Here is a 13954-nt window from a genome sequence, read left to right as displayed (position 1 = left end):
CCAGAGGCAGGGAGTCACAGACTGGGAGCTGGGAAGGAGCGGATGGGCAGCTTTGCACGGTGGTTCCTTGAAAAGATCCTGGCACTGGAATGAGACAGATCCTGAGTCTGAAACCAGCCCCATCACTCAGCAGCTGTGTGACCTCCTGACCCTCAACCTTTTCTTTTATAAAATGGAGATAGAAACACCCACCTTACAGAGTTATGAGGAAAGGTAAACAGCGCTTATAGTCTGATGTATAATAACTGGGAGCTGATATTATGCTTATTTGATCTCAACCTTCTTGAGAGAAAAAAGCAGATTTGTCCAAAGTCGTGTGTTGAGACCGTCACAGTTCATCCTGTTTCCCACACTGGGGTTCCTCTGCCCACCCCCACGCTGCCCCCTCCAAGTGGGAGAGAATAAGCAGGAGCAGATGAGCATGATGGGAAAATCTTCCTGTTTTCTGATCATCCCCAAGGACTACACAAGTGGCAGTGACAGGGTTCGTAAACCCACCGGGAGCCACTTCCACATCAGTGGTGGAGAATAAAGGAACTAGAGGGGAAAAAACCAAACAAAAGAAAGCGCCTGGAAAAGATGTTTTTATGTTCACTTACATGGAAAAAAATCAAAGTATACAGCATGAAATATAGGTATCTCAGAAAAGTCATCCTCATGAACCCATTTGTTCAATCGCAGTTATAATTCAAGAGATGCCAAATGGGAAATCATAAAATCAGGGTGGGGGTGGGGGGAAGGGCCACCAAGGGAAAGGTAGGAATTACGTGTTATTTCTATTCTAGTTTCAGATAACTGGGAGTTTAAACTTTTCCAGCAAGTCAGAGTGATATAAACAGATGCCATACTAAAATATGATGGTAGCAAAAATATAAAACTCCTAAAGCATGATAACAATATTTCAGAAAATAAAAACATTAAAATCTGATAATACCAGAAACTACAGATAGGATCATTTGAGCAGTTCGGTATCTCTGTATGAACAGCAGTTGCAAATGATGGGTGTATATTAAAGAATAAAGCATTGGGTCTGCACATAACTTAAAGAAGGGTAATATTTCTAAACACCGACTTTGTAAGAAAACATGAAGGACATCTTACACTCAACAACAATGGCTGAAAGGAGGAAATTACTTTCTGAAGGATGCAGTCGGGAGCATGCCAAGGCCTTTTGTCTACAACGTGCTCTCGGCCACGTTGGGATGTGTTCGCACTGCCTGGGGTTTCCTGCAGCGTCTAGCACCAATATACCCATCAGATGTTTATCTTTGATCTGAGTTGTTGATGTCTTCAGTTTTGAGTGTATTGAGGTATGTTTTCTTTGGTTGCTGTTGTGATGAATGTGTAATAATAAAAAAACCCACCAATATTTACAACATTTAAACATTTTAGATTTCAGTGTCAACTCTTCACATAAGAAAAATTGGGGAACTCTTAAGGTCATGGGAAGGTCATTACTTCCTAGCGTCGGTCATGAAACTGTTTTCGATACAGAGAACAATTAGCCTACTCGCGCAGCTATATGCTTTCTGGTCCAGAATCTTCCCCGTGCTCAGCGGGGAGGCCAATCCCGTGACTGCTGTGCTGGCGCTTCGCCATGCTTCACAGTAGTTATCCTCAAGACGCACTCCATGGGGGTTGGAGCCATGCCAAACGACCTTCTGGGGCCTGAAAAGTAATTTTGTCATGTTATTTTTTTCTTCTTCACGGCATATTTCAGTGAACAAATTGGCATAAGTTTAGCGAATTAAGTCCAACCCCCTGAGCCCTCCATGGTTTGACCCTGCATCACCTCTCCATCTTCAATCCTCTTTCTAATTACTAGTAGCTGAACACACCACGTTCCAACCACACCTAGCTCATACATGTTCTCAAATCAGACTCTGTGCTCTGTGAATTGGACCCTTCCCTCATGAGGTCCCTTTGTCTAAACCAGCCTCTCTTTCATTCTCAGACCAGGGTTTCTTTCTCATCTTTCAAAGTCCATGAAATGCTTACTCGTACAGAAGCCTTCTTGATTCTCACCCCCAAGTAACGGTGAGTACTTTCCCTGTGCTCCTATCATCTTATCTGCGTCTCCATTTTATCATTGCAATGTTCTGGCTGGAATCACAGCTAGTCTGTGTCTATCTTCCCCTGTAGGCTGTGAGCCCTGGAAGGGTAGGGGCCGTGTAGATACTGTGCCTTCCAGGCCTGGCATCAGGTGTGGCATAGAGTAGATGCTGAGGAAAGATTTGCTGAGTTGTTCTATTCTTTTTTAAAATATATTTTATTGATTTTTACAGAGAGGAAGAGAGAGAGAGAGTTAGAAACATCGATGAGAGAGAAACATCGATCAGCTGCTTCCTGCACACCTCCTACTGGGGATGTGCCCGCAACCAAGGTACATGCCCTTGACCGGAATCGAACCTGGGACCTTTCAGTCCACAGGCCGACGCTCTATCCACTGAGCCAAACCAGTTAGGGCTGTTCTATTCTTTATAGCATACATAGTTTTCAAAGGATTTGAGTGGACTGTTTCCATGGTCCCTTAGCTACCTCCCTGAGGCTTTATGCTGGCAACACCCCAGAGGGGCAGCTGACAAAAGCATCCCATGATTAGACTGTCTCCTAAAACTGTCTATCATACCATATACTTTGAGGCTTCCACCCCTACTTACCAAGAAGGATCTGTCATCACGTCTCGGCCATCAAAGGAGTATATTGGAACATGTGTACTAAACTGACCTCCATGGCCAGAAAAAATTGAGTCCCAATTATTGAAAAGTACTTGGCCCTATGGAGACAAAAATGTCACATTGGAATCATTATACATCAGCCTGCAAATGGACTAGCTATTTACTCATTGTTTTTTTTTTTAATTTAAAGATTTTTTTAAATTGATATTTTAGAGAGGGGGAGAGAGGGAGGGAGGGAGGGAGGGAGAGAGAGAGAGAGGAAAAGAGAGAGAGACATCAATAGGCTGCCTCCTGCACACCCCCTACCAGGTATCGAGCCCACAACCCCGGGCATGTTCCCTGACTAGAAATCAAACTGGCAAGCTTTCAGTGCAGGGGATGACACCCAACCAACTGAGCCACACCAGCCAGGACTATTTGTTCATTCTTTAAGGCCAGATGTCACCTCACACTGAAGTCAACCTCAATCATAGAGACAGAGTGGGGACTCAGGAAATATCTGTTGTTTGATTTTATCATCCATTCCTGAACCCTTTCAGTTTTACTATCTTATTTCTTGAACTAATTTTTCTTATAATATGTATACAAGGTCCCATCCCATCAAAAGTGTGTTTTAGGTCTTTATTTTATTATTGTTGGAAAATATTTTATATGTATATACTGAGCTTCACATTTGTGCCAATCCACATCATGGAGATAAATCTCTTGCTCCTTTTTCTGAAGGAGCCCTGTTCCCTTCAGTTATTTTTATTCCAAGCATACAAATAATTTGGTCACAAATGAAAGTACTAAAGTCCCAAGGACCAGAGGGTCTCAAAGTACCTTTGAGATCTAGTGGGAGGTCAGGACCCAGGATGTGTGTGAGCAGGAACAGAGCTGTACCTCTGCAGCTTTAAAGGAGTCAGCTACTTCCATGGTATAATTATACCACTGAAGCATCCTATGAGGCCCTGCCTTGCCTCCAAGTGGGGGCAGAGAAATGTCTTCCAGGCTTTGGCAGCTTAGATGTGCCGAAGACACCAAACCTGGTTGCAGGACAAGGTGTCTGCTCTGCAACCAGCGATTACCAGCTATTCTCTGATACCACTCAGCCGGTGCCCTACAGAAGGCATCTCAGGTGGCACCAAGAGCCCCAGATGTGGGGGTCAAGGAAACTCATTCTAAATTGTAGTGACTTTGAGCAAAGGTCTTTCTCCTGAACCTCAGTTTCCTCGTCAGACAGAAGAATAACTTCCATTTTTATTGGAAGTACCTATTAAGATAATGAATGTAAAGTACTTTGGAAACATTAGAAAACTATGTAAGTGAAAGAGGTCATTATTCCTCGCTCCTGTCTGCTCCATGAGTCATACCATCCAGGCAGGAAGGCTACTGTAAATATTAGAAAACTAAGATCCAAAGTCACACAGCCAATCAGGGACAGGCTGGGCCTGGAACCAGCATACTTGGGACGATGTCAGAAAGTGGCAACTGCCTGCAGCCCCTGTGGAGACCAGTGCACCCAGGAGGCAACAGGGACAGTATCTATTTTTACCTTGAGGTTTACTATTGGGAGGCTGTATCTCTCCACTTTCCTCACAACTGTGGAGAGATCTTGCAGATGGGAGGATAAGAATGCTCGGTAGGTGGACAACAGTCCTGCATGCCTGGCCTGCTGGAAGCACTGAAAATCAGCTCGAACGTCCCCAGAAAATGGCATGTTCAGAGCAACCAAGTGCAGCTGCAAAAAAAAAAAAATTAGAGAAGACAGTACAGTTAAAGAGTGAAAGGCAAACTCCAAGTCCCAAAACCATCTCATGTTCCTAATGAGATCCCAGACTTCTTAGAATGGAAGGCACACCCGGGGGCGTCTTATTCAATCTCTACCTGGGGCTCCTAATGGTCCAATCTCTTCTCACTGTAGAGATTCTCTTTCGGGAATCCTACCACCCCATCATTATTGCCATGGCTTGGCTAAAGACTCTAAGTCTAAATCTCCAGACCAGACCCACTGTGGTGTTTCATATGTTCAGATCCTATTCCCTCCTGGAAGTCTCCACTCAGATATCCAACAGGTGCCTCAGGCCTGTAGGTGCCTCAGGTGAACTCCTGCACGGTAAAGACAGTATGATAGGGAACATGCTTCTGGTGTCTGCCCAACCATGCCTTGTTCTTTGCTAAAATGCCTTCACAACTCTTGTTTAAAAAAGTGGTCTTAGGCCATGCGATCTTGGCTAGTTTTGATTTTGTCTGGGAGTGAGTGATTGACCCAAGATGACCCATATAAACCATCTCTCTCAAGACTCTGAATTGAGTCAGAAAGTATTGGGCAGCTGTAAGATCACATTGAACTAGGGCCAGGATCAGTGCATGACAACCCAAGGTTGTGTGTAAGCTTTGAAGATATAACCTATGTCTGTGTGTTGGGGTGGGGGTGGAAGGGAGTTAGGAAGAAAGATTTTTGCAAAAGCTGGTCTGTAAAGATAGTGGAGCAGACTAATAGCAGGGACAAGAGTTTTACTTTCTGCAAATGACTCTGGAAAGGAATCTGTTACCCAAGTGGAAACCTGACATTATTCTTGAACTCCCTCATCCACGCCTCCCCTTATCCAGTCAATTAGCACATTTGCTCCTCCCGTTTCCTTTTCTTTCCAATCTGCCCACTTTTCTAGGTTCGCTGCTATGATCATAGTCCAGATCAGCTGTTGCCAACCTTTTGGAACTCATGGACCACCAGTGGTCCGCGGACCACCGGTTGGCGACTGCTGGTCCAGATAATAGAGTAGCTGCCTAACTGCTGTTAGGACCCCTGGTCTTGTCCCCTCTAATCCATTTGTACACTACACCCAAAGTAATTTCTGAAATGCCAATCTTATAATACCCTTTTCTTGCTTAATACTTTTCATTGTCCACTGGAGAAGGTCAAAGTCAGAAGCTTGGCTTACAGGCCCTTGATGACTAGCCCGTGCCCTTTGCAGACTGAACATCTCTTGACCTCTACTCCTTCAGCCAGACTGAAATACTCAGAATTACAGAAATGTACACACTCCACCTTGCCTCCCGCTGTTCCATATGCCCTCTGCCTGGAATTCCCACTCTCTTCCGCTCACCTGGCTTTCTCCTGCTCTCAGCTGCCTTTTAGATCTTAGTTTAGAGGTCACCTCCTCTAAAGAAGGCAGACTTCTTCGACCTTCCTCGCACGCCCCAGCATCCTTTGATTGCCTCACCCAAATGACTTAGTACAATGTACTGTAATTACCTATTTTTTTGTTTGACTCTCTTGCTAGTCTGTTTGCACCTTGACAGTAGGAGCTGTGTGCCTAGCATGGGACCTAGCACATAGTAGACACACATTCAGCATCTGCAGGGTAAGTGCATGAATTGTACTTACTGCAGGCCTCCCATAATTGACACTTGAAACAGACGTCAGTGGAGGCCGAAGCGGATGTAGCTATTATGTAAAAAAAAGAAAGAAAACAAACAGTTCTGACTATTTTCATTTCATTCAATCTGTTCTTCAGAGTACATTGAGGTACAAGTGCAGTTTCTGGAGAAGGTAGTTTAGTTTGTCATGGTCTTTGGGCCACTCTTAACTGGGAATGAAAAAAAATAATTCTCAGAAAGGAGGGGAATATTCTGTCTTTTAGAAAGAGCACTGAATCAGGGAAGCAGAAGGCCCATGTTTTACAGCTGACCCATTCCCTTAATAGAGCAAGTCACCTCTTCAGAGCCTGTTTCCTCATCTGCAAAATGGGATGATAGTACCTGTCTCGAAGGTGGCTGTAGGGTCAAGAAATGGACAATGTAAGTTGCCGACGAGTGTCAAATATTAAAGGGTTCTTTAAGATCGCTTATGCCAACCATGATATATGAATAAACTGAGGCCAAGAGAGGGAAAGCCCCTCAACCAGAGGTTCAGCTACGACATGGAAACAGATCTCCAGACTCTGGGTCCAGATCTCCCTCCACTCTGTAGTGAGAACATTCTGTGGGCACCTGGTCATCTCTGGGCGTCCACCAGATACCGAACCATGCAGCGCTGGCTGTCCAGAGTTTGGAGAGCTTGGTGCCGGGTACCAGGGGAGGACTCAGTAAATGCTGAGCAAGACGCAAGGCAGGGAAACTACTCACGTTATTGCTGGAAAGCGCGGGGGGTGGAGGGCTGTCGGCAGGAATGGGGATCAGTTCTCCCAGCTTTAAGAAAAAACAGTACATTGAAAATGAGCCAACTGCAAACTGTTCACCTATTTTTAAAATGGAAAAATAACATTCACTGGAGTAGATTATTACTTTTCAGGGGTATTTGGAGGCAATTTATTCAAGAAAGTTGAAGAATTACCTGTAATTTTTTCCAACCGTCTCTGACACGAATGAAAAACTCGGTGCTGTCCCTCAGGTAGATGAATGTCCCTTCTGTCACCAAATGTGCATTCTGCAGCATGTCGTCCATGCTCCTCAGGGCTGTAACCTGTCAGGGCGTTTAAAATTCCAAATACTGCAGTTATCATGGGAGCCGTGGCACACTCGGAAAGCTGGCCTCCTGGTCAAGTCCAATATAAGCCACCCCCCCTCTTCGTCAGTGAAAAGGCTTATGGTGCCATAGGGTGATACACAGCTTCCTCATAACCAAAGGGCAGTCTTTTTGATAAAACAAAAACATGAATTACTTTGGAACACAACTCTAAATTGTAATAGATATGTTAAAACAAGAAGATAATAGGCTGCGAGAATAAAGACATTTAAAAACTGTGGAGAGTTGCCTTTGTTGGGTGCCGGTATCAACAAAGTGGTCGGGCAGTTTGGCCACTTCCGTTTCTGTGAGCTGTTCAGTGGCGCTGACATGGTTAAATGTGCTGTCCCACACTGATGCTCACAGAGCTTCAAATGTGGTTGCATTTGGAACTTCAATTCTACTTAGGTCTTGAATCTTTCTCGCCTCGCCGGGTAGCAACATTAAAATTTTGTCTTCTGTATTTAGAATGTCATATATGTTTGGAATATATATGTAGAATGGCATTTACAAAAAATATATCTTTCTTTATTCTTTTATCGAACATGTATTTGTCTTTATATTAATTTTATAATGGCTGCATAATATTTCATACAGTTCTATAATTGTCACATACATGCTCAACTTGTAAATAATACTGCAATGGAAATATTCATGCCTATGTGTTTTTCATATACTTTATTCTTATGAGTGATTTTACTGGGTCTGCTGTAAGAATTTTTTAAAAAAAATCTCATAAATTACATTTCCAAATAACTTTTTAAGATGGTTGAACAAATTTAAATTGCCTTTATTGGCATACCAGATACTAATTTTAAAATATTTTGATCATGATTATAGATTTTCACTTAAAATACTAGTTAATGTAGCATGTGAAAAACAATACTCTGTGTTTTTGGTAGTTTCAGAGACTATTTGTCTAAATGTTTGTTTAGCAATTGTGTTTCCTCTTGTGTGAATTGTTTTTTTTTTTTTCCTTTGGTTAGTTACTTTTTGTGCCTAGATGCTTTTCTTGTCAATTTCCATGAGCATCCTTGTTTGCTATACATATTTTCTTAGTCTATAGTTTTCTTCTGCTTTGTAGTTATGTTACTTTTTATTGTACCAAGGCTTTAAATATTTACGTAATTGAATCTGCGGATTATTTCTTGTTTGCAGTTATCATTTCTCTAAAGCTAGATATAATTTTCTTAATCCTATGGTCTACCTGTTTTCTTTTATTAGAATTTTATATTTGCCTTTTTTAATCATGTAGAATTTATTTCAATAAAAGGGTGAGATTATTTTACATTAGGCACTTTTATTCTTATATCAATTATTAAATAGCATAAGATGAATCTCAAATGCCTTGTTGGCAGTATTATAATTTTGAAGATTATTCAATAATATGCATTGTTGAGTCAGGCAGGTTTCTAGGCACAAGGAAATGAAAAATAAAAATGGCAGTATTTTTTTCTTTATAACTTTATTTATTTTTAAAGCCTTTATTGTTTTATTTTTTTATTGTCTAAAGTTTTACATACGTCTCCTTTTTCCCTGATTGACTCCCCCCTCCAGCCATTCCCACCCCGGGCAAGCCCCCATCGCCCCAGTGTCTGTGTCCATTTGGGCTTTTTAATGATAGCACTGGATGAAGCCCTGCCCAGGACTTTTCCATTTTATAAGTGAATACATCCCCCTGGTTACTGTTGTTTGTGTAAGTCAGTCTGGGTTGCGTTTTCTGTCACTCACATCCAAAAACTACTGAACAGAGGAAGCGGGCTCAGAAAGAGGAAGAGAAGGTGCCAGGCTGCGGAAGGAGGGCAAGTAGGTGAAGTGACAGGAGCCTTGGGGCCAGGAGACAGGGCCTCAGGTCCCCGATTTCAGCTGTGTGATCTTGGGGAAACAGCAAGCTCTCCAAACCCTAGCTTCCTTATCTGTGAAAGGTAAGCAGGCATTTCTTCTTCACTGGGCTGTAATGAGAACTGAGAAAAATACAAACTAGGCACGTGCTTTGCAAATTGTACAGCATTCAATTTGCCAGAGGCTCTTGCTTTTGAAGAGTCACAGTGCGCTTAATCAGATCGAGGCTATTGCCCTCTTCCCTAGAAAAATGCACGTGCACACACACACACACAATTCCACATAAAATGTTAGTGGGATGACAGCTCCCTGAGGCGATCTTTGAATTTTCAAGGAGTTTATGGTTCCCCAACAAAACGGGCAAGCATAAAGAAACATTATTACAGCTATTCTTTTCCTCTCCTTCTACCTTTCCAAGCCCCTATTCCTCCCTCAACTCTGCAAGGCTCTTGCAGAGTTAAGGATGTTTTTACAAATCCCAGTAAAATGACTGTATCAGATTTTTCAGGTCATTGCCAGTAAGTTTGCAGTTCCGACACAGGACTTGAAGATCCGTACACAGGTGGTGAATGCCCAGTGGAGAGCAGGTAGAGGACTCGGATTTAGCCATGCCTCTTCCTAGTATTTGTGACCTTGAGCAAGTTTCTTAACCTCTCTGAGCTTCAGTGTCTTCATGAACGAAATGAGTTTTATAGTAGTTTCCATTTCATCTCCCTCCCAAGGATGCTGTGAAAATTAAGTGGGATAATGAATCTGGGAGTGTTTTGTAAACTGTGAATTGCTGTACATTATGTGAGGGACAATCTTTGTTCTATTGAGCAAGGAGTCCTGGGGCCCCTAGTGTAGGGCTACTGTGGACAACAGATCCTCTGCATCCTGTACTCTCCCTGTAATGTCCCCCAGCCCCACCTCCTGTAATTCCTGCTCATCACTCAAGACACCAATGGTTTATCAATTCAGCACCTTCTTTCTTTGCAGGACCAGTACCTTCACCTTCTCTTGGGATCTTCCCCTTCACCTCTACAACCATTTGGTTCCAGAAGGAGCTGCCATATTCTCATGTGATCCTACCTCCTGCCCATAGGTTGGGCACCTAGCCCAAGTCAGGCCAATCAAAAGCCTTTCCCAAGACTTGCTCCATCCCAGGACTTTGCAAACAAAAATTGAGAAGAGAGGCCAAGATCTCTAGCTGACAGTAGAAGCTGTAAGCTGTCAGTAACCATATTTCCTTCCCACCATGCAGAGGATGTGGTCTGTGGTGAAGAAACATGAAGTGTGCATACAGAGAGAAGCTGAGACAAGAGACAGCCAGAGGACCCTCGCAAGGGTTGGGCCCCTGGTTCTGGTTGTACCTGAGGTCCTGCCGCACATCTGTGTCTCCCACACATTGACTGTTCACCTTTCCTTGACATGCTGTACGTGTCACTTCTGCTGGATCTCGTCTGAGTTACATTTCTGTCACTTGTAGCCCAAAGATCCAAGACTAAGTCAAAGCCCCAGCCCCAAAGTCACCCACTACGTAAAGTTCTCCCTGGTGCCCAGACATTGCAGATATCTTCCCAGGTGTGCTACCACCACACCTGGCTCATGCCAGCCCAAATCACAAAAAGTGATGCAGCCATGCTATTATTGCTGCTAGTATTATTTTCCCACCATGGGCACAGTGGAAAGAACACAGGCTTCAGAGCTACACTGACCTGGGTCCTAAACCTGTTGGTGCCACTTATTAGCTGTGTGACCTTGGCAAGGTTCCTAAACGTCTCTGGATCTCACTTTTTTCATCAGCAAAATGGGGATGCTGATACTTTCCTTGAAGGGCTTTGTGAGATTTTAATAAAATAATGTAGTAGAGTGACTAGCAGAGTTCCTGGCACTTGGTAAATGGAGATTTTCTTCTGTTTCACCCATTTTCCATTTGAGAAAGTGAGGCACTAACAGGTGAAAGAATTTTTACATAGAGAGTTAGAATCAATGCTGGTCCTCAAGTTCCGTAAGGCCCAGGGATAGGCAAAGCAGTCAAGCAGTTTCCACCCACACATGAAAAGATACCTAACATCAGGCGTTTTTAGGGGAATGCAAATCAGAACCACAATGAGTATCACTTCACACACACTAGGGTGACTAGAAAAAAAGGTAATAACAAGCGTTGATGAAGAGGAGGAGATATTGAAACTTTTAAAAAATCCTCATCCTGAAGATACGTTTATTCATTTGAGAGAGAGAGAGAGAGAGAGAGAGAGAGAGAGAGAGAGGTGAGAGAGAAACATCCATCAGTTGCCTCACATACATGCACTGGGATCAAATCCTAGGTATGTTCCTTGACCAGGAATCAAACCTGCAACCTTTTGGTGTATGAGACAATGCTCCAACTACCTGAGCCACCCAGCCAGGGCTGAAATCAAAACTTCTGTACACTGCTGGAGGGAATGCAAAATGGTGCAGTCACTTTGGGAAATAGTCTGATAAGGTTCCTTAAGGAGTTAAACATGTATGACCCAACAATTCCACTCCTAGGTATATATCCAAGAGAACTGAAAACATACATCCACACAAAAACTTGTACACGTATGTTCATGCAGTACTATTCATAACAGTCAAAGAGTAGAAACAGCTCAAATGTCCATCAACTTATGAATGGATAAACAAAATGTATCACTGGAATGTTAAGCAGCCATAAAAAGGAATGAAATTCTGATACACACTGCAACGTGGACCCTTGAAAGCACTGTGTTAAGTGAAAGAAGCCAAACACAAAAGGCCACATAATATGTGATTTCATTTATATGAAATGTCCAGAATAGGCAAATCTATAGATACAGAAAGTACATCATTGGTTGCCAGGTTTGGGGGATGGGGGTAGAGGCGTGTTGCTAATTGGCACAGGGTTTCTTTTTGAGGTGATAAAACTGTACTGGAATTAGAGTGGCAATGGCTGCATAACCTTGTGAATATATGAATTGTATACTTTAAATGGGTGAATTTTATAAATTATCTCAATTTTTAAAAAAAAGAAAGGAACGAAGGAAGGAAAAGAAGAAAGGAAGGAAGGAAGGAAGGAAGGAAGGAAGGAAGGAAGGAAGGAAGGAAGGAAGGAAGTTCCATTTGGGAAGCAGCCCTTTGTCAGTGTAGTTGACATGCCACCAGATGGCATAAGTGTGGGCACCATCGAAGTACTAACCTGCTCCTAGGATAGCTGGAGGTCCTGGTGGCCCTGGGGGTCCCGGTGGCCCAGGAGAACCAGGTCTTCCAAAGCCAGGTGGCCCAGGTAGGCCAGGAACACCTGGGGGTCCCTGGGGCCCAACGATAGTCTCCCCTTTCTGACCCTGTGAAGGCAAGGGCACAGGAACAGAAGAGAGAAAGCAACATTAATCACTAGAAATCCCCCCTATTCTTTTTAAGAGGACATTTGTAAGTAATCAATAAATACTAGCTATTGTCAACATTATCCTCAATCTTGGGCACAACTCGAGTGGAGTATGCCCAGTCACTGTGTTGAATGACACTCCAGAGTACCCGAGAGAGCCCCAAACTAGAAGATCATCTACCCTAGCCTTTTCAGTTCACAGATAAAGAAGCTGAGATCTAGATTGAGGACAAGACTTTACCAAAGCAAACGGAAGTGGATCTGGAAGTAGAACCCTGGACTCCTGGCTTTGCTGAGTCTGCCCTCATGGCAGGCTCTGGGACCAGAGTTTGCTTATGGTCCCTGAGGGTCAGTGATCTCATCATACTCTTATTAGAGGCATAACTCGATTTCCTCTTTTGTGACCTGGAGAAATTTGTCAGCCCAAGAAGATCAAGCCCATCTAAGAGCTTCCTCTTTGATGAAATTTCAAAAGAATGAAATCGCCCCTCTGAAAAATGCCTCCCTCACCTTCCATTCTGTCTCCACTATCTGATGTGTTCACTATTAACATCTCTTCATATTCAGCAATTTCCCACCGTTAACATGAACAAGGCAGCCCAGTTAGAGACCTGGAAGTAACTTGAATGCTTATGGCCTTGGCCGGCTCCCTGTCTTTCGTGGGCCTCAGCCAAGTCCGCCTCAGTCAACAAGAGGCTGATGCCCAAGTCCCACCTCAGCTTGTGGCTAATGACTAACTCTTGACTCTCCAACTGCCTAGTCACATTGGGGGGTTTCAGGGAAAGCGGTGACTTGACAAGGAAGGTGGCGTGGAGGGGTCACTACTCACAGCCAGGCCTGGGCTTCCTGGCCAGCCTGGAGGTCCTGACACAGAGAAGTCGCCGATAGAGTCTCCTTTTTCTCCTTTAAACCCCCTGTCTCCATTCTCCCCCTGGAAGCAGAGCACATTCAAAGAACATTTAGTACGAGTAGGAAGAACCAGTCTTTGACATACACCTGAGAACTTGGAAACACAGGCCCAAATTTAAGAGACAAATACTCACCTTCAAGCTGTTTATAAAATGTCTTAGGTAAGCTGGGTCCATTGGAGGGCCTGCAAAAGAAACGCACAATCTCAGAAATTTACAAAGAAAAGGCGCCACGTTGGCACCCATGATTATTTCCCAGTGGAAGTGACTCTGCATTGATTTAGCTAACAGAGTGGGCACTGGGCTTGGAGACCGAAACAGTCCTGGCCTGGATTCCCACCCCAGGCACTGTGGGATCTTGGCACACCCCTTTGGCATATGAAGCATGAATAATAGGAACTTCTAGTCTCTCCTGACAATGTTCCATCTTGGACATGTCACCCATGACTGGGTCTCTCTTCAACTCTGTGCAGCTTGCGGTCAGGGTGGTTATGGAATTAGTCTTACTTTTTGGCTCAGTTGGGTTTCTCAGGGACAATAGTCAAAGGCAAGATCTAGCCCAAGAGTTGAAATACCTGGTGGTCCCTGGGCCCCCTGGTCGCCTTTTTCTCCTTTGGAGCCTGGAAGACCCCAGGTTCCTTTTTCTCCTTTAACACCTGCCACCAAATACACA

The 13954-nt window shown here is 43.7% G+C and overlaps 1 protein-coding gene across 1 annotated transcript in view; it reads right to left on the bottom strand.

The window, feature by feature from the left end:
* Positions 1-566: 566 nt before the first annotated feature.
* The window catches only part of COL15A1 (collagen, type XV, alpha 1), a 101872-nt gene continuing 88484 nt past the window's right edge, over positions 567-13954 (bottom strand). The window contains exons 33-40 of the mRNA XM_005870651.2: positions 12271-12322; positions 10870-10882; positions 6997-7125; positions 6789-6851; positions 6049-6108; positions 4213-4398; positions 2661-2776; positions 567-1668 (exon numbers count right to left, since the gene is read on the bottom strand). Of these exons, the coding sequence (XP_005870713.2) occupies positions 1455-1668; positions 2661-2776; positions 4213-4398; positions 6049-6108; positions 6789-6851; positions 6997-7125; positions 10870-10882; positions 12271-12322 (833 nt within the window). The 3' untranslated portion in view covers positions 567-1454. The remainder of the gene's footprint in view (positions 1669-2660; positions 2777-4212; positions 4399-6048; positions 6109-6788; positions 6852-6996; positions 7126-10869; positions 10883-12270; positions 12323-13954) is intronic.

The sequence above is a fragment of the Myotis brandtii genome, unplaced genomic scaffold (assembly GCF_000412655.1).
Source record: "Myotis brandtii unplaced genomic scaffold, ASM41265v1 scaffold320, whole genome shotgun sequence".
NCBI lineage: Eukaryota > Metazoa > Chordata > Mammalia > Chiroptera > Vespertilionidae > Myotis > Myotis brandtii.
This window is presented reverse-complemented; position numbering and strand designations above follow the sequence as displayed.